At 44.1% G+C, this 25,435-nt stretch overlaps 1 protein-coding gene across 4 annotated transcripts in view; it reads left to right on the top strand.

Moving 5' to 3' along the window:
• Positions 1-25,435, top strand: part of ACACA (acetyl-CoA carboxylase alpha) — a 525,165-nt gene that overhangs the window by 136,240 nt on the left and 363,490 nt on the right. For all 4 annotated transcript variants that reach the window (XM_082245775.1, XM_082245776.1, XM_082245777.1 and 1 more), the window contains exons 22-24: positions 3,596-3,696; positions 9,534-9,622; positions 19,455-19,579. In XM_082245775.1, coding sequence (XP_082101901.1) covers positions 3,596-3,696; positions 9,534-9,622; positions 19,455-19,579 — 315 coding nt within the window. The remainder of the gene's footprint in view (positions 1-3,595; positions 3,697-9,533; positions 9,623-19,454; positions 19,580-25,435) is intronic.

A 25,435-nucleotide genomic window follows, 5' to 3' on the forward strand; every position in this document is an offset into this window, starting at 1 on the left:
CTTTGTGGATATTAAGGCCAACCACCGTGCCAGGTGTTTCTGATGCATCAGTTGAATCAAGTGAATAACTTTACGGGTATTGTCTGATGATTGTCGAGAAGGTATGAAGCCCACCTGTTCTTTGTTAATTAAAGTATGTAAGAATGTGTTGATCTAGTTGCAAGGATCTTAGCCCGGTATTTAGGCAAAATTGGGTGAAAACTGTGCAGATCAATGGGTTTTGGAAGCATCACTATATGCTCCAAAAGTGAGGAGGAGTGTAGGTTTGAGTGTGTGCAGAAGTGTTTGAACAAGTTAGTCAGATGTGGTGCGAGGACGTCTGCAACTTTTTAAGAATATGTAGCCAAGAAGCCGTCGGGGCCTGGAGTTTTTTTACCTCTTAAAGCGGTTGTAAACCCAATGAAAAAAAAAAACCTGCAAGACAAAGGCATAATGAGCTAGTATGCATCGCATACTAGCCCATTATGTGTAACTTACCTTAGAACGAAGCCCCGACACGGACCCCCGGACATCGCTGCGGGCGCTGCCATGATCCCTCGCTGTCTCTTCCGGGTTCGGCGACTCCGGCACGGTGATTGGCTGGAAGAGACGGCTCCGGCGCGATGATTGGCCGGAGCCGCGATGACGTCACTCCCGCGCATGCGCGCAGCAGTAATTTTCCGGCAAGCTCCCGGCAAATAGATTGAAGGTCCCCCCGGACCTTCAGAGCGCATGCGCCGCTCGCACGAGCGGCTGCATGCACTGTAAATATCTCCTAAACCATGCCGGTTTAGGAGATATTATTTCTACCTACAGGTAAGCCTTATTATAGGCTTACCTGTAGGTAAAAGTGTAAAAATGCGGGATACTACCGCTTTAAGAGATTTAATTGCGTTGAGGACTTTCAGTATAGGGACCTCAGCCTCCATTGTGTCTAACATGATTTGTGATGAAGAGGGGAGTTGATTACTTTTAAAGAGGGTTTCTGCTAGGTCTAAATGGAAAAGACCCGAAAGCTAATATAGAGAAGGTTGAAGTAAATTTGTCCACGATTGTGGATGCGTTAATAGTAATTACATTGTTTGGTAGGCGTAATTTATTGTGGTTGGATTCTCATATATGGACATTGTTAATTTGCTAATATGGGACCTGCTTTATTAGCACAGGTGTAACATTTTTTCCTGGACCATGGCAACAGTTTTTCAGCCCTGTGAAGCAAGTTGCATTAGAGTACCCCTGATAATAACCTTGTGGGCGTCTCACAGGAATATTGGGGAGGAGGTTGAGGTATCATTTTCAAAAAAAGTATGCGAACAGGGATGCATGAATTGCCTCAGCCGTATCCTTAAAAAGAAAGAAGTTGTTAAAAGGTTGTTGGGGCACTTGGCTTAGAATTGTGAGATGGGTTAAATGGAGGAGGATCTGTGTAGTTTCCCTTCAAGAATCTTTTTACAATCGCACAAGAGGATTAAAGTCCTTAGTTATGCGATGAAATAACTCACCATAAATGGGAAAAGAACCGTGTCTGGTGTGCATCGGGAACATAATAATTTACGATTGTTATTTCTATGTCAAAGCTTTTCCTTTGTAAAATCAGGCAGCATCCAGGGGGGGTCAGCTATTTTAAGGGAGCATGGGGATAGAATGTTTTTGTCAAATGTCACCAATACTCCTCTTTTCTTCACTGAAACTTAATTGGAATACTTGGAGGTAGGTATGGTGCAAACCTTTAGTTTGAGAGGAGAGAGAAGCCAATCAGGAGAGAGAGGCCTGGGCGGCTGAGGCACTTGTGGATATTGCTGGATAGAGAGGGGGCTCATTTACTGCAAGTATGAGGGGCTGCTGCACACAGAAGGTTTTTTATTGATGTAGCACCCTCCTAGATAGGTGCTAGGTAGGGAGTATAGTTTGTTCTGCCTGCTTATCAGGAGAGCGGTAGGTAAAACCTAGTTGCTCTATATGCTTAACAGGGGAGCAGGATTTCTAGTCAGGCCTGTTGCATGTGTCTATGTGTGATTAATCTGGTCTGAGGGAGTGTCCCCACTGTGTCCAATAGGGTAGCCTGTTGGACAGTGGAGGAAACCCAGCCAGTGACGCACAGGCTTTGTAACAGTCCCAGTGGGTTGCCACAGACAGTGGTGCATCCTGGGATAGGTTATAAAAGCCAAGGGAACATGTGACAGGGTGTCTTTGGGCGGCAAGCCAGGTCCCAGGAGGAGGGTGACGGCTGTCTCTCCTCCTGTTTGCTGAGGAAGGCGGTTATAGGTAGTCGGCCTAGTGAACCAGTGGTGTGGCTGAACCCAGAGGTTCAGTGAAACTGACTGTGGAGGTGGAGGTGAAGGCAGAGCAACTCTGGAAAAACAGTGTCCGTGAGTACAGGGGAGCTTGCCAAAGGGTCTGCCCAGGAAGGGGACCATTCCAGTGGCTAGAGTCAGCGGACAGGTGTCAGCACACAGGCAGTGATAGTAAAGGGGGTGCCAAGTTGTTAACCCTGAAGAGAATATTCAAACAGGAACAATCTATTTATCTTCACTTCTGTGGCAAGGTGAAGCAGCGGCCTTGCCGCACACTGCAGATCATTGTCTTTAAGTTTTCGCATAGTTCATAGTTGGAGTATCCCACTCATCCCTTCTCCTATCGCAGTTCTAAATAAAACACAAAAAAACAAATCCCCTGGACTGATTATTGTCTGAGCCAAGAACTGTTACTACCGTTAATCTACGGTCAGTTGCTAATGGTAACCCAGGGGACCCAAGAAAGTGTAATTCTTAGCAGCTCTCTAGGGGGCAGTTCTACATTAACATATAGAATGCATTAAGATAAAAAATGCTTCTGACTTTACAAACCCCTTTAAGTCTGGAGAGGAAAGGGCTAGATGCTGCTGCGTGTTCTCCAGCTCAAAAATTTCTGATAGCTTCTAATGCAAACTGAGATAAGTGCAAGGTTTAGTGAAATCAGTGCGAGCTATTACAATACTGTAAAAGAGCTTTTACAACTTTGCAAGTCCGAAGGTAAACCTGGTCATACATGGGGCTACACAAGGAAAGTCACTCGATTCCTCCATTAACGCTAAACAGAGTGAATAGACGAAGTGCAGTACATTGTGGGCTTCTGTAGTCTATAAACACCCACGGCTGTCAGAATACCCGATCAAGTCCTGCACTTGATTGGATGCGAGCCATGTTCAGCGGAGAATTTTCCACCCACCTCCATAGACAAAACCAACTCCTATGAAAATTTCAGCCAGGTGGCGCTAACAGGAGCGCTCACGAAACATGTTTTGGCCATTTCAATAGGAATCAGCCAAAATTGGATCTGTGCATTGCTAGCTGTAGCCTGAAGTTCAGCTTTAACTTGAAAGAAGACCATTGAAAGTTTCCCCTTATTTAGTAATGCTTCAAATATTTGTTGTGCCCTGTTGTTTGGAGGCGTCTTTATGGAAGCAACGAGTTGCATTTATTAAACCCACCATTGAAAAATGATTTTGACTGCTCATAATTTGGTAACAACCTTTAATAAAAGTGACAAATATGAAGCACAATCTTGTAATGCACAAGTGGGAATAAAAATGCATGCTGGTTAAAAATAAATTTTTATTGTTTTGTATCTTGTTTAGATAGCAAATATACTGGACAGTCATGCAGCTACATTGAACCGTAAATCTGAACGTGAGGTTTTCTTCATGAACACACAGAGCATTGTGCAACTAGTGCAAAGGTGAGATCTTAATGGAGCAGCCCAGGGGTATAAGCATTCTTGCATGACCAGAGTTTTGGTTCAAGGAGTTTGGATGGCCGCAATTTTTTTCAGATTTCAACATCATTTGTTGGTATGATTGCTGAAAACATGAAAAGGAATTTATTTTTATCCCAACTGTTCCAGACAGCTTTCATTTCCCAGAATCACTGAGGTCTCACTGTTGATTGGATCGTAGAGGGCACATCCCATGAATAACAATGTATTATAGTGTACCCTTTGAGTTTATGTATTGGGAGATTACAGTTTTTTTTTTTTTTTCAGCACCTTTACTTATATAAACATTTCTGAAACCTCTGTTTTTAGTTTACACGCATGTGTGCGCACAACAACACATGTATGCATACACACACATAAAGTGCCTTTGAAAAAGTATTCATTGAAATTTTCCACATTTTGTCATGTTACAACCAAAAATGTAAATGTATTTTATTGGGATTGTATGTGATAGACCAAATACAAAGTGACACATAATTGTAAAGTAGAAGGAAAATGATAAATGGTTTTCAACATTTTTTACAAATAAATATGTGAAAAGTGTGGCATTTATTTGTATTCAGCCAATCTGAGTCAATACTTTGTAGAACCACCTTCCACTGCAATTACAGCTGCAAGTCACTTTGGGTATCTAGAGAGTGAGATTTTTGCCCATTCTTCATTGCAAAGCAGCCTAAGATCTGTCAGATTGGATGGAGACCGTCTGTAAATAGCAATTGTCAAGTCTTGCCACAGATTCTCCGTTGCATTTAGGTCTGGACTTTGACTGCGCCATTCTAAGACATGAATAAGCTTTGATGTAAACCATTCCATTGTAGCTCTGGCTGTCTGATTAAGGTCGTTGTCCTGCTGGAAGGTGAACCTCCGCCATAGTCTCAAGTCTTTTACAGACTCTAACAGGTTTTCTTCTAAGATTGCCCGGTATTTGGCTCCATTCATCTTCCCATCAACTCTGACCAGCTTCCATGTCACTGCTAAAAAAAAAGCATCCCCACAACATGATGCTGCCACCACCATGTTTCACGGTGAGGATGGTGTGTTCAGGGTGATGTGCAGTGTTCGTTTTTCTGCCGAACCTAGCATTTTGCTTTTAGGCCAAAAAGTTCAATTTCGGTCCCATCTGACCAGAGCACCTTCTTACACATTTTTGCTGTGTTCCTTCCCACATGGCTTCTTGCAAAATGCAAACTGAGCTACTTATGGTTTTCTTTCAGCAATGGGTTTCTTCTTGCCACTCTTCCATAAAGCCCAGATTTGTGGATTGCACGACTAATAGTTGTCCTGTGGACAGATTCTCCCACCTGAGCTGTGGATCTCTGCAGCTTCTCCAGAGTTATCCTGGGCCTCTTGGCTGCTTCTCTGATTAATGCTCTCCTTGCCAGGTCTGTCAGTTTAGGTGGACAGCCATGTCCTGTTAGGTTTGCAGTTTTGCCATACTCTTTCCCTTTTCGGATGATGAATTAAACTGTGCTCTGTGAGATGTTCAAAGCTTGAAATATTTTTTTATAACCTAACCTTGCTTTAAATTTCTCCACACCTTTATCCCTAACCTGTCCGGTGTGTTCCTTGGCTTTTATGATGCTGTTTGTTTACTAAGGTTCTCTAACAAACCCCTGAGGGCTTCACAGAATAGCTGTATTTATACTGAGATGAAATTACACACAGGTGGACTTTATTTACTTCTGAAGGCAATTGGTTCCATTAGATTTTAGTTAGGGGTATCAGAGTAAAGGAGGCTAAATACAAATACACGCCACACTTTTCAGATATTTATTTGCAAAACATTTTGAAAACCATTTATCATTTTCCTTCCAGTTCACAATTATGTGCCACTTCGCGTTGGTCTATCACATAAAATCCCATAAAAATTTTTTTATAATTTTGGTTGTAACATGACAAAATATGGAACATTTCAAGCGGTGGGAATACTTGTTCAAGGCACCGTATATAATCTATAAAATATATTTCTTTACTCTGGATCCTATAACAACCAACATGGCCCTAAATCTGCATTTTAACTACACTCACAGGTCAACACAGGATGCTCCAGCAACTTTTTACATCAGAGCAATGCTATACCATATACTGTGTGTGTGTTATTTATGTGTATTTATAAAATATTAAATGCTCTCTTTAATGATTATCTGCCAACCAGGCAACTAAGATAAGCTCAATTTGCCTTAAAGGGTTAAGTCTGACATACATGGTTACAAAAATCAGCCAGTTTAGCAGGGACCAGATGAATTCCGAGCCCTATGGGCCCCCTCGGTTTTATGCAAGTTGATCTATTCACTGACTTTTGCAAAATCGGCTTTTTGGGAGCATTAGTGCTGCCAGCTATACCCAGCAACACTTATTTTGTTCTGCCGGGAGGGAAGGTTCTCTGTGCTTCCCACTGGCAGAACACAATAGCGCTTAGGCAGGGGTTCCCCCATTAACATGGTCACAGTCAAGCAGCGTTCTTTCCTTCCACCTGTGTTGGAAGGAAAGAAAATTGCATAATCTCTGGCCTGCCTAAATCACTTTTTAATGAAAAGGTGAACAAACTCCAAATAACCTGGCCACCCCTCTATACCCCGCTGTGCATAGCGGCTGTGATACCCTGTGCTGCTGGTGTGGTGGTCAGCATGGTCACATGACTGTGCTGACCAATAAGCACTTGCCATCAAAGGCATTATGGTGGATACTCACTCTGGGCTGTGTATTGCTGTATGCAGACAGCTACACTGGCCGTACGGGGCATCACAGCCACTTTGGGTGATGCCAAGATATTTGCAGTTAGTTCACCTTTTCATTTTTCATTTTATCCAGCGCTGTGCAAATCTGAGGCTTTTCCCTCCCCTCAATTCTGGGTCCCACTGGCTTTGCTGGGGCATCTTGAACCATTGGCTCCCAGTGCTGTCGATTAAAGCTAGTGACGAGGGAGCACGGGGTGGGGCTGAGTCCTGCTGTCTGTGGCCGTGGGGGAAACAGAGGGGGTGAGGTGTGAGCACACACAAGTGCCCCATGGGAAGCTGCTTCCCGTGGGGCACTAGACAGGGAAGAGGAGCCTGCGGCGCCAGCAGGGGGACCCGAGAAGAGGAGGTTTGGGACCACTCTGTGCAGTTCCATTGCACAGAGCAGGTATGTATAGAGATGTTTTTAATTTTCAAACATTGTTTCCTTTAAAATCGCTTTAAACATGAACCCCTGTTGTTTCTGACTAAGTCATACATGTGTAATATGCAAACATTGCTGCTTCGTGTATTCACCAATTTTTTTCAGGCTTTTAACTGTCATTGGTAAGATTATTAGACTCTAGTTTCCCTTTAAAGTGTACAACTCTTATTTACTGCTTTTGCTTTGCAAAATACGCCATTAAAGGAGTTTTTTTTTTATATCTGTTAGAAAAATGCTACAATTACGTCTGGGTCTAGTGAGCTGATTGTATTAGGCCCCTTTCACATGGGGTGGATTTTTGTGGAATCTGTTCTGATCAGCAGGGGATCAGTTTACACATCCCCTGCTGATTGGGGCAAAGCAGACAGATGACACATGCACAGTTTGTGCAGAGCAGACACGGACAGAGTCCCCTCTTCTCTATGGGCGGCTGGGAGTAAATGGACTCCATCTCTCTATTTACACCTGACTACCCTCCGATCCTCCTAAACCAAAGAGGATGGATTCCCTGCCATTTTGTTTGAGTGGACTAGATTGGACCTTGAGGTAGGGGGTTGTAAATAGACACAGGTTGGTTTATACCCCTTGTCCATAGGGGAGGAATGGACCATCCAATCCGGTCCTGGAAAAGTGACTGGCGGACCTGATCAGATCTCCCTTGTGAAAAGGACTTTAGTTTTGGAAATGGGGGGGGGGGGGGGGGGTGTTTGATAGTTAAAATTGGGTGCGAGAAGCCTAGGGTGAAAATTCTGCTCCTCCATAGATACAGCATGGAGTGTGAGCTTTGTCACCCTATGACAAAATAAAAGGGGTTACTAACAGGATCACCAGGTTAAAAAAGGAAAAACAAGTGTGAAAATGATTTTAGTCTCTACATTTAAAGATTGGTAAACTGCAATAGTTTACATTTTTGTTCTTGGGTTTAAACTTTAGAGATTTATTTTGCTTATTACAGATACCTATAAAGTGCTTTCAATTTACACCACACTTTGCATATTGTACATTCACATCAGTTCCTGCCCCAAGGAGCTTACAATCTAAGGTCCCTAACTCACATTCATACACACACACAAACTAGGGCCAATTTAGACAGGAGCAAATTAACCTACTAGCATGTGTGTGTGTGGGGGGGGGGGGGAACCACTCAGACACAAGGAGACCATGCAAACTCTAGGCAGGTAGTGCCATGGTTGGGATTCAAACTGGAAACCCTAGTGGTGCTAGGCAGAAGTACTAACTGTTGTAGAAATAAATAGGGCTTGGAACATAGAAACTTGCTTGATGCGGAAAGCTTGCTTGTGGATATTAATACGTGCCAAATGCCATTAATCCCTTGTACTTAAAAGTACAATGTACAGCTCTTTTGCATAAGGTCAACCAAGCGTCGGCGGCAAGGAAATGAACAGACACGCTTGCTGTAGTCAATTCGATGCGATCTGGAGGGTCCCTCTGAGTGACTGTCCTCTCCAGAGCAGAGCAGGTTTATTTACAGCAAGTGAGCAAAAGGAAAGGGGGTGGCTTCAAGACCACCAATCACAGAACATGTATACATTCAAAAAATACAATAGAAACAAAGAGTCAGTGTTTATGTAGAAACACAGCCATGTGCAGAGATGAACTTCTGAGTGACCAAAGCAAACATGGCTGCCATCTTATAGACTTGGATGTGTTAATTCACAAACATGGACTCATTACCTGTTAGTGGATACTATTTTATATTGCTTCATAAAGACCATATTTGATAGTGATCATCCTACTATTCCAGTGAATGGGACTTTATTATATCTTCAAAAGACAATAGCAGCAGTATTTCAGCCATATGGATCAAATATGACAGAAATATGCCAGCCAATTATCCTGGTAAAACAATAAGAATTCCACATCACAAACACATCTCCGCAGTGAATAGCTGGGGCCCCGGATGGCGGGTATATATTTGTGCAATGGATTTCTCCTTGCGCTGCCATAAATAAGGCTACAAGTATTGTGCAATCCCATCTAATGGAAGATTTCCACTAACAGGTCTTTCCTCTATGCCAGTTAAAGCAATATTCGCTGTGCATAGCGATTACCGGTAAACTGACACTGGGAGACATAATGGCAATTTAACTAAAATACATCCTAAAGAAATGTCCACATAAATATTAATAAAATTTCCACAACACTAACCATTTAGCCACTGTGCTGCCTGCAGCACAGGTAAGAAATAAAAAGATGGGTCGTTTATTTCTAGGAATCTGTGTACCTGATTTCCTCGCTCTACCTGTCTACCTTGGCAATGACAAGAAATTTTCGCTCTTCACTCTAAAATACTATGATTGTATGTTTAGCTTTAGTATGACTATGTTGGCAATTGGAAACTTTCCAAAGCACATGTTGCCCTTTGCGTCTCCTAAAGATGTAGAAAGCTTGTGGATGTTTTACTATACTAACTACCAGAAACTGAACTGTATTTGCATTGATGGTAGACAGACCTTTTAATATATTTTTGTCTAGCATTGACAACTGTGTGAAATAGGTGACTTTTAAATAGTGATATGAAAAGTATGTTTTGTAATTGCCTGAATTTTATACGGTATTTCTGAAACCTTTGTATCCTTTGCATTTTTGCCTTAAAAGAATATTTTTTTCCTTCATGTCAGGTACCGCAGCGGCAATCGAGGCCACATGAAAGCTGTAGTTATGGATTTGCTTCGTCAGTATTTAAAGGTTGAAACGCAGTTTCAGCATGGTATGGATTGCATATGAAAAATACTTTTTATGCCAGTTGTATTTTAAGCATAGGTTTACTTAGGAAATATAATTAAAAATTGTCAGTCTTTACTACTGTGCAATGACAGGTCACTAAGTCTAATCAAGAAGTTAGAATGTTTATCAGTTTTTTGTTTCTTCTATTACATTTATTTATTACAAGTACTTATATAGCGCAGTCAGTTTACGCTTTACATACGATATATCATACATTCAGATCAATCCCTGCCCTCAAATAGCTTACAATCTAAGGTCCCTAACTCACATTCATACATACACATACTGGGGCCAATTTAGATCCAATTAACTTACCAGCGTGTCTTTGGAGTGTTGGAGGAAACTGGAATACCCGGAGCAAACCCACGCATGTACAGGGAGAACATGCAAACTCCAGGCAGGTAGGGTTGTGGTTGGTATTTGAACCAGCGACCCTTTTGCTGCTAGGCAGAGATGCTAACCACTTGGCCACTGTGCTGCTTCTCCAAATCACAGTTGTTAAAAAGATGGTTAGAGGCTTGACAAATTCACACTAATCTTTAATCTTTACCTTTGAATGTAATAAAAAAGTATGTCTAGACAAAAAAAGTGAACTTAAACTCCTGTAGTTACAAACTTCGTAGTGAGCTGACAACACTGCCTTTGCTGCCCTGAAATCCCAAGCAATGTTGTAAGTCCTGTCCTAATACTCTCCTGATGGACTTTAGAACACTTCTCCCCCTTCAAATCTCCATAATATAAGAGGTGTGTAATGTAGTCCAGCAACGGAAAATTAGGCAGGACTGACAAAACTGCTTGCAATTGTAGAACAGCAGTTGCAGATGAGTCAGTTCATTATAGGTGAGGAACTTACTGGATTTGTGGCAGGATTTTTCTATTGCTCATTAAGAGGAGTAGGGTCAAAGCTTTTTTGACCATATTTCTCCTGTGTGTGGGTTGCAGAAGTGCACTTACTTTTGCTCTCCTGTGACCCAGAGTCTATTGCCTGTTATCAGCTACCGTGGCAGAGTTGCTCCAGGAACAATAATGTCGGGATCCACCCGGATGCCTGATCGGCAGCTGCTTCCTCCTCTCAGCTTTCTGCTAAAAGCTGAAGCCAGCTGCTTCCGCCCCCTCCCCAGACTGGTGCTTCAGTGAGCGCTGGAGGGGTAAAGCAGAGAGTGGTGACTGACAGTTACTGCTCTCACTCCGAGCAGACCAAGATCTAAGCAATTAGGCCTAATGTGACCACTCTGTTCTTGGTCTTAGAGCCGGCATAGAACAGCTGAAGCCTCATACCAATGCTGCCACATTGAGCGGAGTATATGTGTTTGTTTTTTTCAAAGTCTACACTTCTCCTTAAGGGACATGGAAATTAAGAAACTGTCTAGTTATGCTGCCACCTTGAGGATGATTGAGCTTTGGTAAACAGAAACATTGTAAGCCAGTCCCCATATTACCCTTGCTCTAGCCAGCATACCTCCTTTTTTTTTTTTTTTTTTTTTTCTAGTGTTCAGGAGGATAGATGTCTTTTCTCTACTCTTCTGAAGAAGTCTAACCTTTTTTGGTAGCCATTTTTTTTTTGTAATCAATATTATGTCTTTTTCTTTAGTAAATATTTCTCTGCAAGCTGCTTGCGCTTGTCTCTATATGCAGCTATCCAGATCAGCAACCAGAACTTTCTTAGAAATATTCTTTGGAGGCCATATTCAGACCCCACTAGACTGGACATTTGTTAGGTTAACCTTCGATGTGACCTTCAGGTATTAGGCTCTGCATTTCCAGAGGTGAATGCACTGGTTAAGTTAGCTGCGGAGCACTTTCCGAGTCAACAGCAATGGCACAGCCTCAGGTGTGACCCTGTTTCTGAAGGACTCACTTTGTGTGTAGACCTTCTTGTGTTACTCTGTCTAAAGGCTCACATAGTGAGTAAGGCTGGTTAGGCCAAGACACCAGGAGCTACATTACCATTTGCACCTCTGATTGCCTTTTCAAATTGCTGGCACTACTGGTTTTACCTCTATAAGATTTAGGGTTGCGGGATTGAGTGCTGATATTCTTTACCAAATGGAGTGCTGTATGGGTGCTCCACGCCCAACATTATGGCCGCATGACTACATGTACGCTTGAACTACTTTGGCCACGGGAAAACGCAAAATGCAGCAAAATTGTGCCGCCATTTTGCTGCCAGCAATCAAAACCTATCCTGTATAAGATCCTGAATGAGATTCTTCCACGTTCAGGAGAGGGAGGTTAGGAGAGGCAGCTCCTAAAGGAACCTAAGCAGCTCCTAAACTATCCTAAAAGCCTACGTGTACATGGACACATACATAGCCTTTTATGGAATTGAATTTAGGAATAGCCTTTAATGGAATTGAATTTAGGAGCTTTGGAAAAACTCCAAAAGCTCCTAAACTGAAGTTTAAAAGCTGCTAGTGTACATGGAGCCTAAGCCTGGAAGAAGCACCATTCCATTGCTATTCCTGCTCATGAAGCACCACGAGGATTTCTGGTCTCCAGTTTGATTCTGCTGCCACCTACAGTCATTTGGTAATGTTTGGCGGCCTGAAGCCCTCATCAGTGCCAGGTGCCTGGATTTCCGAATGCTTGAGACCTTGCCTCATATTAGGCTTTTTTGTCACCACGCAGCTCTACATGCCTTCCCGAAGACACACGGACAGTCACGAGTACATGCTCCTCTAGTGGTTCTAGAGGAGTTTACTGGTATCCCAATTGGAGCTAATGGCTATAATCTGGAAGCGGGGGACCCTGCTTCAGCTTTGTTAGGCTGGGCCAAGTTCAGCACCATGCTTACAGGGATCTTCATGTCCACTTGGACTTCTTAACTGTGCACAATTTCCAGAGCATTCTTGTAAGAGAGGCTCTGAGAACACTCTGGTGCCATCTCGTGCAGTGTTTGTCTCTGACTTTCCTGAGTCCATAACTAATTACAGGGACTTATATTCCCTTTTATCATTTCTTATTCAGATTCAGAGTTCCAAAAGTCTGACCTTTTGGTTGCCCCCCTTTTGATCTGCTTTTGGACATCACAACTGTGTCTGTCTGAACTCCGGTTTCCCTTTAATGGGCAACTAAAAAAGTACGATTGAAGTCCATTGAGGGACACATTCCACCTCTCTGTGTATTGTCCCTGTGCATTGCTTTCTCACCAAACTGATGCATGCTGTGTAGAGAAATGATTTCTCTTAAATTCATTGACGGACGCAGTTCTCTCTGATTCATATCAGTAGGGTTATACTGCCCCTTACAGGAGTAGGACACTAGACAGGAAAAAGTTCTGGCTACGCCTATGGGCAGTCCCGGAGGGTACATCCTCTCTCTTCCTGCATAGGATGTCCATTTTAATCTGCCTAGTCAGGAGTAAGGACCTAGTTCCTAGCTGGGATCTCTGGTCCTGACATATAAAGTATTATTTTATGTAGAATTTTTTTTAGCTAGCCTTTTTTTCTCTGGAACTTTTTTTCCTGTGAGATCTTCAAGCAATTATGCCGGGCTGGGCGACAGACTGGACCCCCATATCCAGTGCCCCCCCCCCCCCCAGTCTGGCCAGCGAGCCCGTGCAGGCCTTGGCTCCGCGCTAGGTCGGCCACGACATAGTCCCACTGGACGGGGACTGGCCCCGCGAGTTAAACGTCTCGCCAGGACGCACATGACCGGGTCTAAGCTGATGTCGCAGCGTTCCTATTTGGCCGACAGCCCCCCTACTCCGGTGGTGTGGGGTCCTGTCAAGAGATGGCCTGTGTTCCCGGTATGGTGAGTAAATGTTCCCCCCCTTCCCTGGCGGATTTTGGCATGGACGCTAGCCCTCCCCCTGGGATGGTCGGACCCTCGCACTCCTGGGTTTCCCTCTGTCCTATTTTGACCCCCCTCCTGTCCACTCTCCCCCCCTGCATGGGGGGCCGGGCAAGTGTGCGCTGTCCGTGGTGCTCAATAATCATGCGGGGGGGGGGGGCTCTTTGCTGGGGTTGTTCTGAAGTGGATGGTGCAGATGGACGTTTGGGGGGCCCCCAAAGGGCCCCAAATACCACGATTTTCAGGCAGGCCGCCATTTTGTTGTAGCCTCTGTCTGCTTCTATGGAGGCGGCCATCTTGGTACACCCGTTTTCGGCTATTTTGCTGGAGATTTTTTGCAGTGAAGGCCGGTGGGAGTGCCTGAAGGACAGTGAGCCTTGAGGGTGGTCTCTCCCTCTCTGTGGGGGTCCGTAAAGTGCGTGCCATTTTAAAAAAAAAAAAAAAATGTAATTTTTTAAAGTTGCTGGCGGGTTCCTCAGGTTCAGTATGGACCCCTGCGGGCCATTTTTTCCCACCTGACCCCCTCACGGAGGCCGCAGGGCCTTCCGGATCTCCACTGTCCATCTATGCCTTTTTGGCAGTTCGGGACACATTTGGGCCCGGGGGGTGGTGGTAGGTGCGCTAAAGCATTTCTCCACCTACCCCTGCCTCTTCTGATGTCTCGGAGTCTGAGTCTGGCTCAGACACCGCGTGGACCTAAGGTGGGCCTCCCTGCCGAGTCGGTTACCTCGCGCCCTGTCTCCTCGGATGAGGAGGATGACATTTCCACCTCCCCTTCCGCGACAGGCGCTGGTGGACACACTGGCTGTTTTCAGTGCGTGGCACCCTGCAATTTGGGGGTCGCAGCGGTGGCTGCACCTAGGGCGCAAGTGGCATCTGGCACTCACGTGCCACCCGGAGCTGCTCATTTTGTTGGCTTCTCATGTAGGAGTGGAACCGTCTGAGAGGTTCCCCTGGAGTGTCTAAGCGGCCGTTAGCCATTGCCCTTTTGGGGGAGTCTCTGGTACAGAGGACTGTTTCCGCCTTTGTATGGTCTCTAGCTGAATGGGACTGCAGTTGTTCTGGTGGAGGAATCCCCGTCCTTTGAGAACTTAGGGGATAGGATGGCGCGGGCTGTGGCCTGCATTGTGTGCTCCCTGGCGTAGCTGCACTGGGATCAGTGTTCATGTTTGCCCTTGCCACGCAGACTCTGCCTGATGGGCGGAGTCCCAACACCGCAATTTGGTGTGGGGCATATCCCTCTTGGCAGGGGGGACCTGTTGGACCAGCTGGCGCAGGGGCTGCATTTTGTTTGCGATGTCGTGCTGGTCGAGGCTCCCTTGTATAACACCTTGTCGTTTTTGGCGGTGGTTGACCGGAGTCTACTTCAACGGAGTGTTGGTCTGCGGATCAAACTTCTAAGAAGGTCTTAATGGATCTCCCTTTTCAGGGGGATTGCCTGTTTGGCGCTGCCCTGGATGACACAGGCTGTCGGGTGAGGGCCTTCGTCGCAATCGAGGTTCCTCCCTTTCGGCTCGCAAACAGTTTCTTCATCCCTCGGGGACAGTCTATGTGGCGAAGTCCTTCTAGACTTCCGCGTGGGTTCCAGACGACCCTGGTCTGGCGTACATGGGTTTGGTTTTTTCCAGACCTGCTGACAAGGCCTGCGTGGCCTGAAGGTGCTTCCTCTCCCATCTAGGGGGTCGAGGACCTGCAGCTGGCCTAGATCCCAGGCTGACTGGGTTCAGGAGGTCATGCGGTCTAGTTGCAAGATCGAGTTTTGATCCGGTTATTTCCGGTAGGGTTTTTCCCTTCCAATGTGTGGCTGTCTCCGGATTGCTTACAGGCGCTCTGTGGGGCAGTTCAGGCTCTGGTTCAACAAGCTGGACCTACTGGTCTTTTGTTGGTTCCATGCAGATCACAAATTCAAGTTGGTATTGGTTTGCACGGTGGTGGCTTCTCTACATAAGGGGGCTTCCTGGCATCCATAGACATCAAGCTGCCTACCTTCACGTCCCGTTATGTTCTGGACAGCTACGGGTTCTCTGTTTTTTGCAGTGGGCAAGGATCTCTTGGTTTGTGGCGTTACCCTTTGGTCTCGCTTATGCTGCTAGGGTCTTCACGGCGGTGTTGGCTCTGTTCCTGGTGCTATTGTGGCAGCGGGGGGAAAACGGCCCTGGTTTCCTGGCCGCTCTGCTTCTCCGTTTGGAGTCCCCTACGGCAGTGGTTCTCAACTCCGGTCCTCGGGACCCACCAACAGGCCAGGTTTGCAAGATAACTAAATTACATCACATGTGATCTCATTTGCTGCTCAGTGATTGCAGTATTCTAGTCTGCATCCCCCAAGGTAATACTTAAAATCTGGCCTGTTAGTGGGTCCCGAGGACCGGAATTGATAACCACTGCCCTACGGTGCTGACAACGAAGTTGGTTGTCACCGTGGGAACTCTGGTGGAGTTCAGGTGGGTTCTGAACCTTCAGAAATCATCCCTGGTCCTTTCCATGAGACTGGATTTTCTGAGTCTGACTTTGGACTTGTCCTCGGTCAGGGTGTTTCTCCCTCCGGGGTCAAAACTCTTTGCACTTTAGACTGCGGTCCACTGTTGCTGTTCCGCACATGGTCTTCTCTTTGGACCTACATGCGAGTTCTGGGACTGATGGTGTTGTTTTTTGAGACCCTTTCGCTCAATCCCTCTGCGGATCCCCCAGGAGGCACTCCTTCTTGAAGGCGACTGGAATCCAAACTCTCTGGACTTGCGGACCCGGCTGGGCCAGGTGCCCGGGGATTCTTGCTCTGGAATCCTTGCTCCCCGTCTACTGGACAATTGTCACCACGGATGCAAGCTTGTCCGGGTGGGGAGGAGTCCTCGGCAGGTTTTCTGCTTCGGGAGTATGGTCCCTGGAGGATCCAGGTTACCGCTTATGGTCCTGGGGCTGAGAGCGTTCCAGCTTTGTCTAGTTCACTGGATCGGGCACCTGCAGCTGTCCGGTGCACTTTCTATTGACTACGCCGCGACCGTGGCTTGTGTCATTCACCATGGGGGCACCATAAGTGTCCTTGCTGCCTTGGAAGTGATGTTTCTTCTTTGGGTAGAGCGCCTTGTTCCAGCTCTATCCGCTGTTCCCTTTCCAGGGGGGAAACAACAGAATTTGTAGGCGGTTTGCCTCAGTCGACTGGCCCTGGATGCAGGGCAATGGTCCCTTCATCCACAGTCGTTCCAGCAGTTGTGCCTTCGTTTGGGGGCACTCTGGATGTGGGCCTTTTGGCATTGCATCTACAGGATGTTGCAGAGGTCGTGGCCCGCTCCCAGGACCCTCTGGCGAGTGCAATGGTGGCCTCATGTGTTCTGTCATGGGCAAGAACATTCGCTAGGTTCATCATGTTCTATGCTGAGATGTTTGGCGTGGTCACCTGTGCAAGGCTGACACCGGCATGATCGTACGAGAGTGCTCGCGGATGGGCCGAGGTCAGTGTCAGCTGCTGTCTGCCTTTCCTCCTCTCCAGTTGCTGCCAAGAATCCTTTGCAGGATCGAAGCGGCAGGATTTCGGTCATTCTGGTGGCTCCGGATTTGCCTTGCCGAGTTTGGTATGCCGATCTGGTCAGGCTTGCCGCTGACGCTCCTTGGGTTTTCTTCTCTCCGGGGCCGATCTCCCGTGTGGCTTTACGTTTGATGGCTTGTTAGCTGTTGTAAGCCAGGTGTCAAAGGACGGGGGGTTGTCTGCTTCGGTGATTCCCACCCTGCATAAAGCATGGGAAGCGTCTTCTATGATGATTTTTTTTCATCATATGAGAAAGTCGCGTATTGCATGGTGTGAGTCTTCTTGGGCTCCCCCTCGCTCTTGCTCAGTGGCTGGATCTTGGCTTCCTTCAACGGGGGGATTGATCAAAAGTTGGCCTTGAGTACTGTCAAGGGTCAGGTTTCGGCTTTGATAATTTTTATTCCACAGGCTGTTGGCCGCCCATTCCCTGGTGCGTAACTTTTTCCAGGGGGTGCGACACTTGGTTCTTCTGGTGCAACCTCCGTCGCCAACTGGGGATATTGGTTGGTGCAGTCGGTTCTTCCAGACCCTCCTTTACGAGTATCGTGGGTATCCCCTGCTTACCTTATTGTAGAAGGTGGCCTTGGTTGCTATCACTCTGCACATGGGGTGTCAGCACTGGCGACATTGTCCTGTCATTCTCCCTATCTGTTGGTTCATGGGGCCAGGTGGTACTTCGTCCGGATCCGTCCTTCCCTCCGAAGGTGGTTTCTGGTGTTCACTTGCACGGGGCCATTATGTTGCCATCTTGTGTCCTGAGCCCCCTCAACCTACGGGATGTGCGCTGCATACTCTGGATAGAGTTTGGGCACTCGAGGGGTACTTGGCGACTACTCAGTCTTCCCGTAGTCAGGTTCGCTCTCTGTGCTCACGGATGGCCCAAGGACAGGGCTGCCTGTGTCTGCTGCGACTATTTCCAGGTGAATCGGACAGTTGGTGGTGCAGGCTTCTTTATTTATGGGTCAGGTCCTACCTTTCCCTGTTTCGGCGCTTTCTACTTGGGCGCCTAGTGCTTCCTGGGCTTTTTGCCATACAGGCATCTGTGCTTCAGATTGTAAGACGACTACCTGGTCGTTTGTTCACACCTTTGCTACGTTTTATGAGGTGAATGTGCTGGCATCTGCAGATGCCTCTTTGCGGCCGCAAGGTTTTTTGCTGGCTGCTGTTTGGAGGGCTTCCTTGAGGGTGTTTACTGTTTGTTTTCAGGTGGGCCTCATCTTTTGTTCTGATGAGTCCTATGTTGCCTGGTTGGCTGTTTTTGGCCATTGGGGACTTGTTCTTTACTGCTGTTCCCACCCCTCATTTTATGGCACTGCTTTGGGACGTCCCTACTGATATGAATCAGAGAGAACTGCTTCCGTCAATGAACGATAGAGAAAACTGGATTTTTGACTTACCGTAAAATCCTTTTCTCTTAAGTTCATTGACGGACGCAGTACCCACCCCTCTATTTTGAGTTGGGTTGGTGTTACTTTCTGACGTTGCTTTGATACAAAACTGACATCCTATGCAGGAAGAGAAAGGGTGTACCCTCCGGGACTGCCCATAGGCGTAGCCAGAACTTTTTCCTGCCTAGTGTCCTACTCCTGTAGGGGGCAATATAACCCTACTGATATGAATCCGAGAGAACTGCGTACATCAATGAACTTAAGAGAAAAGGATTTTACAGCAAGTCAAAAATCCAGTTATTGCTACTGGCTCAAAACTTTTCTGTCTGCCAGTTACCAGTCCTGCTGAAAGACCCAACTGCTTCTGAATGCCAATGTCTCCTAATAGATTTAAAGAAAAAGATTTTCCTTTAAGTACAAAAACCTTTCTTTTTTCTACACTTGCAGTGTTTCTAAAGTATCAAAACGTGTGGAAAAGTGCATGTTTTGCAGAGATATACTGCATATGTTTTTTTCTTCATTTTACTTAGACACACACTTTTTAAAAATGTAATTCAAGTTCTTCTGAGTTTTAATGTATTTTAAACCTTCATACATATGTATATTTGTGCAGAACAAGATCACAAGTTTAAAAAAAGCTTAAAAAAAAAAAAAAAAAACACAACATTGGGGATCATATCTGTTATCTCTGATGTTTATGTAAATCTGAACTACTTCAGTGGTTATTTGCTGCCATCTTGTGGTGAAATTTGATACTAGCCAGTCTTATTGAATGCCTGCATATGATTAGCCTTCAGGTGAATGCTTTTCTGTGTTTTTAGTGTTTTACCTTTTGCTATGTTAATGGGAATTGTATATATTATTTATTTATTTTTTTTTTTTTAAACTATTTTTAGAGATAGTAGTCTGATATTAAAACAAACATTTTTTTTTTAGAAAATATAATATAGAAAGTTTTTTGGGTTTTTTTGCACACAGAAGCAAAACCTTGTATATTAAAATCACTGTATGCACTGTAATGAAATTTATATTTACAACTATTCAGTTCATAAAATTATTATTGCATGAGTAGTAAAAAAATAAACCCATGTTTGAGTAACATTTTTTAAATCTAGGTCATTATGAAAAGTGCGTCTTTACTCTCCGAGAAGAAAATAAGAGTGAGCTCACAACGGTGCTGAATTACATCTTCTCCCATGCTCAAGTCACCAAGAAGAACCTCTTAATCACTATGCTAATCGTAAGTTAATTTTTAGATTTAACAAACAGCATTGGATAGCTTGTACTGTGTAGTGCCTATACAAGTATATCTAAGAATAATGCTTGATAAATTAACTTTGCCTAAATAGTATAAAGTTAAACAGAAGCTATTTCCTTCTGTTAAATAATTTTTAACTACTGATGAGTATTTTTTAGCAGGATTCATTATCTAGTACGGTAATCTTTATTGTTATCCAGTATTCCACTATTGTTTCAAAGGATAGCCCAAGCCAGAAAGGCACAACAAAACTGTCAAGGACTCCAGCTACTTTTTACTCTATCCAACATTTAAAAAATGTCTGGAATCAGCTTTAACTAAACATTTTCACTTCATTCTGGAGAAGGAACCTTTTGTGTCTTCAATGCTTCTATTTTCTGTAAGGTTATAAAAATCTTACACATACCTCTTCTGATTTAAACCAGAGAGTTATCCTTTCTCATTTTCAGAAGGTGTTTCCATATTTTCATGCTGAAACCCTATATATATATATAGAAGTAAGAAGCTGGATGTGCATGGATAGTGCGTTTTAGTACAAGTAAAAATAGACCAAATTCTATGATGTTATTATCAGTAGAATGGGTTTCTTTTGGTGTGGGAGAGGGTGTATTGCCTGCTGCTTCAGATTTCCTCCATACAGCTGGAAAAATGCACAGAACAGCAATGTTTTCTCTGCTTGTCTGTGTTTGGCAGAGGGGTTACCTGGTAGATCTTCTTTTTTCTATCTTGCATCTCTTGCACACACAGGACAGCTCGGGATGAAGCTCCTGCTTGTAGTTGCAAAGATTTCCTCTTTGGAGTAGCAAAGCTGCTTCATTTCTGACATCATGTGCACAAAACACAGGTGGATTTATGCATTTGCTGTGGCTATAATGTAGTGTAAAGGGGGTCTCATGACAATTAGTGGGCTGTAACAGGATCTTTAAATTACAGACAACCTAAATATATATGTTGCAGGACTAAATACATGGTCTGTATTTATCTAAGCTTTAAAACTCATTTTGAGGTTTGTGTGCAGGCTGGTAATTGGATGGCACACTGCCTTTTGATATTGGTGATGCTTAGCAGATGCACTAACTTTGCAGCCTGCTATAGAAATTTTGAAACCAAACTCCTCCTTTTGGTAATACAAATTGGTTGAAAACTTAGGGTACCCATAGAATGATCATAACACTGGTTAACCATTCCTTGTCCATGGCTGACCTTCAAGTTAGATAGCAACCAGCAGTCAGCCTGTTTAAGAAGCCTGCCTCGATCACCATTTTCTTCCTATTCCTGGCTCCCCTTCCTCACTCCAATATCTCTGATTTCCTTAGAGAATATTTTAAAGTTTGGCCAAGCTGGGAATACTCGTATGTAGACTGCTCTGCAGTGGTCTTGCAAGTGCATGCCCTTTGAGCAGTTGCATGGTATCTGGATTGACATCCTGCAGCTTAGTGTGACCTTTGAACTAACTGTAGCTGCTTGATGAGGTTGGAAAACACATGTTTCCTTTTGAATTCCTAAATGATCTTAGCAGCTGAGCAGCTGATTTGGCATCCACCTAAAACAGAATTACCAGTTTTTCGTGAAAACTTTGCCTGTAAATCAGACCTTTCAAAAACCGATTTGAACTGAGCCTATGATGAAAAAAAATACAAATACAAGCAGAGGTTACCTTTAGTAAAAACCATGTGTCAAAAATAAGAAAATCTAGAGATATAGGCCGCTAGATTCGTTGCAAATCTTACCTTATTCAAAAGTTGAGCTTAGCTCCACCCCTTCACTCCATGTGAGCCTCCCATTGGGTCCTGTAAAGTGAAGGGCAGCACCTATAGATATAGGCCGCTAGATTCGTGGCAAATCTATACCTTATTTAAAAGTTGAGCTTAGCTCCACCCCTTCACTCCATGTGAGCCTCCCATTGGGTCCTGTAAAGTGAAGGGCAGCACCTATAGATATAGGCCGCTAGATTCGTGGCAAATCTATACCTTATTTAAAAGTTGAGCTTAGCTCCACCCCTTCACTCCATGTGAGCCTTCCATTGGGTCCTGTAAAGTGAAGGGCAGCACCAGTGGCTGGTCAAATGAGTCATACTCCACTTTTATCAGAGAAGTACAGATTTAGCGTCAATTGCTTATATCTCTAGATCTAGTGATCGTGTCGCCATCTGCACAAAATAGACTCTCCCTCTGCTGGTTCAGAATTTAGTTAATGGACCCCTCGTCTCCCTATTCCCCTTTGCTTTAATACTTTAGTTAGCGACTCCACTTTCATGGGGGAAAAAATAGCAAACAAAGAGACAATAATATAGCGTATAGAATTGCGACACAAGTCATATTGTAATTGAATGTTATTAAAAATTACCTTTCCGTTTCAATCTGCAGCCGCTGTCATTTTTTGTAAAATGCAATGCAAAATGGCCACCTGAATGTGTAGAGAATGCCCCCCCCCCCTCCCCCAGAAACATAATTTCCTGCTTGTGTGATTGGTTTACTGATTTTCGCAGAAGTCTACACCAAGACAAAAATCAAATTTCTAGCATCCCCTGCAACAAAAATGAATTTTTTGATGAGATGCTCCCAATATGAAATCATGTCTAAAGGGATGCAGACCCAGCAGCTTTCCTCATTAGAACCCGGCAGGTGCAGAAGCTGATTGATAATTATGAAACCACCCCCATTAGATTCATTTTCCCACAGGGGCACAGAAAAACACACCGGGATTTCTTCAGAATAACAAAAAGTAGGAATCTGCAACAAAGTTTGTTAAAATGTACATAGATCACCCAGAGGGGAATGTTTTTTTCTCAACAAAAGTGGAGTTACGCTTTATTAATTCACTTTAATTATTTTTATTAATAAATTATTTCACCCTTTATTATTGTTTGCACTAAAGCTAACCTCCGCTACTGCGTTTTTAGAATATGGTTAGTTTGAAAGACCCAAGTTTGTAACTGGTTTACTTTAAAAAGTGGATTCAAATCAAAAGATCTGAGCTCCCTTGGACAGTTTTTTGAATTGACATCATTTATTCTCATTTCCTTGTAAATAGGGATGTATTGCCTAACGGTAATTTGATATGTTAAGGTTAGGGATGAGTTGAAATATTTCATCCTATTTGTTTTTTTTAAGTTTCTAGTGGACCAAAACAGGCTTTGTTGCACTTTGAACACTTAATTATCACCTTGGTCTTCAGAAGCTACTCATTTCTGGTAATGATCAACAGCAATAACAGTGTGACATTATCAGCCTGGATGAGTTTAATGCCTGATATTACAGCCTTTTGTCAAAACGTGCAGTAAAGTAGACCTACACAAAATGCTATCAAAACGTGCAGTAAAGTAGACCTACACAAAATGCTATCAAAACGTGCAGTAAAGTAGACCTACACAAAATGCTATCAAAACGTGCAGTAAAGTAGACCTACACAAAATGCTATCAAAACGTGCAGTAAAGTAGACCTACACAAAATGCTATCAAAACGTGCAGTAAAGTAGACCTACACAAAATGCTATCAAAATGTGCAGTAAAGTAGACCTACACAAAATGCTATCAAAAAGCTATGTTACCAATCTTGCTAAGTTGTATAGGATACGTAATGAACATTAGAAGGTCTGAAATGCTTATGTTTCCTGGAAAAAATGCTACCGCATGCTTCCTTCAATGCTGGCCAAATGTGTGAAAACCTATGCATTTGGTGACATGATCTGTTCTAACAGAGAAGGTCATTCAGATCACATTCAGATTCAAATCGCATGGCCAAGTATCTAAGCCTTTTTTAGACAAGAGGTACAGCTGCTGCAGTCTCTTTGCAGTCACTCTCTTTTTACCTGCGTGGTTCTCCAGCAATTTCTTGCATGACATTTCCCCGAGTGAGTTTCCTGTTGATGACAACAGAAGACCATGTAAGGTGTGTGGAAAGGGTAACAAAGAGCGTGTAAAAGGGGGACAACACATAAGCACATTTGGGTGACTGGGGTAGAGTGTCACCACTATAACAGAAAGGCATGCCAGGATAACTAGGTATTATTTTATTAACCACTTAAGCCCCGGAAGATTTTACCCCCTTCCTGACCAGGGCCTATTTTGCGATTCGGCGTGAATTTAACGGACAATTGCGCGGTCGTGCGACGCTGTACCTAAACTAATTTGACGTCTTTTTTTTTCCCCAAAAATAGAGCTTTCTTTTGGTGGTATTTGATCACCTGTGTGATTTTTTGATCATGCGCTATAAACAAAAATAGCAATATTTTTCACATTTTTTTATATGAAATTCCCCCCCAAAAAATGTAAAAATCTAAATTTTTTAACATTTTCGGCCAATTTGTTTTATGCTACATATGTTTGGTAAAAAAATAAAATCGCAAAAAGCGTATTTTGATTGGTTTGCGCAAAAGTTATCGCGTTTACGAACAAAGGGAAAGATTTTTGTCATTTTTGTTGTTTTTTTTTTTTAACGCGTAATGGCGGCGATCTGCGATTTTTTTTTTTTGCGGTACTGCGACATTGCAGCGGACAGATCAGACCTTTGACTGACATTTTTGGCACTTTTGGGGTTACCAGTGACATTTCTACAGTAATCAGTGCTATACATATGCACTGTTACTGTAAAATTACACTGGCAGTGAAGGGGTTAACTTTTTTTGAGAGGGAGGGGTAATGTGTATCCCTAGGGGCGTGATTCTAACTGTGATTGGCTGTGGCTTGAGGTGTAGGAACAGTGATCAACGGTCCTACATAGTAGAACCGTATGATCACTGTTTCTACACAGGGGAGAATGACAGGCGGCTTGTTTACATCAGCCGCCTGCCTTTCTCCCTCTGCAGCGACGATCGCTGAGTGACCGGCGGACATCTGGTCCACCGGTCACACGCGCGGGGGGCCCGTGACCACGCGGGAGCGGGAGCGCGCCTCCGGGGGCGCGCGCTCGCTCCCTAGACCCTCACAGGCTAGCGACGTAGATCTACATCACTCTGCCTGTGAGGGGCTTACTGCCGACGTAAATAGTCGTGCGGCAGTCAGCAAGTGGTTAAAAGCAGAAGAACATTGACCATATCATTGATATGGTACCAATGTACAAATACTGTACTGGCGACCCTAGCATAAGGAACAAACTATTCAGAGTAAAGGAATACAATAAGATACGTGGCCACTCACTAAAACTAGAGGAAAGGCGGTTTAACCTTAAGTTTGTAGGGGGTTCTTTACTGTCAGAGCAGTAAGGATGTGGAATTCTCTTCCGCAAACAGTAGTATCAGCAGGGAGCATCAATAGTTTCAAGAAACTGTTAGATGGGCACCTTAGAGACCAACGTACAGGGGTATACAATGTACGGTTAACAGCAAACACACACACATCATAGGTTGAACTGGATGGACTGATGTCTTTTTTCAACCTCACTATGTAACTATGTGACCATTGTTTTAAAAATGATATTAACATATTAAAGCTTATGAGATTTTAGTGATTTTAGTGATTGGGAATACCTATACTTTACCATTGCCTATGCTGATAGTTCAGTAAAGCCCTGTGCTGTGTGCCTAATTTTAGCCTCTACTCTTCATGCCGGTCATGCATGGATTACTGTTTTTCCATAACAACTAAAGCGTTAAAGTGGAACTGTAGGCTAGTGACGATGACTGAGCACCATGACACATCTCTGATTTTGGTATGCTGTACAGCTTCTTCCCAGGCACACACCTGTTTAAAGATTGTTGGTCTTTGACTCTTGAGTGGCTGATAAATTTTAGCAATATGATAATCTTCTCTTAAAAAATTCTAGCTTTTAGTTGTCAGCTACCAGTGAATGTAAAGGTTTTCATATGAGAAGCTTAAGCAAATTTGTTGGCTGGAAAAT

Source organism: Pelophylax lessonae (genome assembly GCF_965119305.1).
Source record: "Pelophylax lessonae genome assembly, chromosome: 2".
NCBI classification, from domain to species: Eukaryota; Metazoa; Chordata; class Amphibia; order Anura; family Ranidae; genus Pelophylax; species Pelophylax lessonae.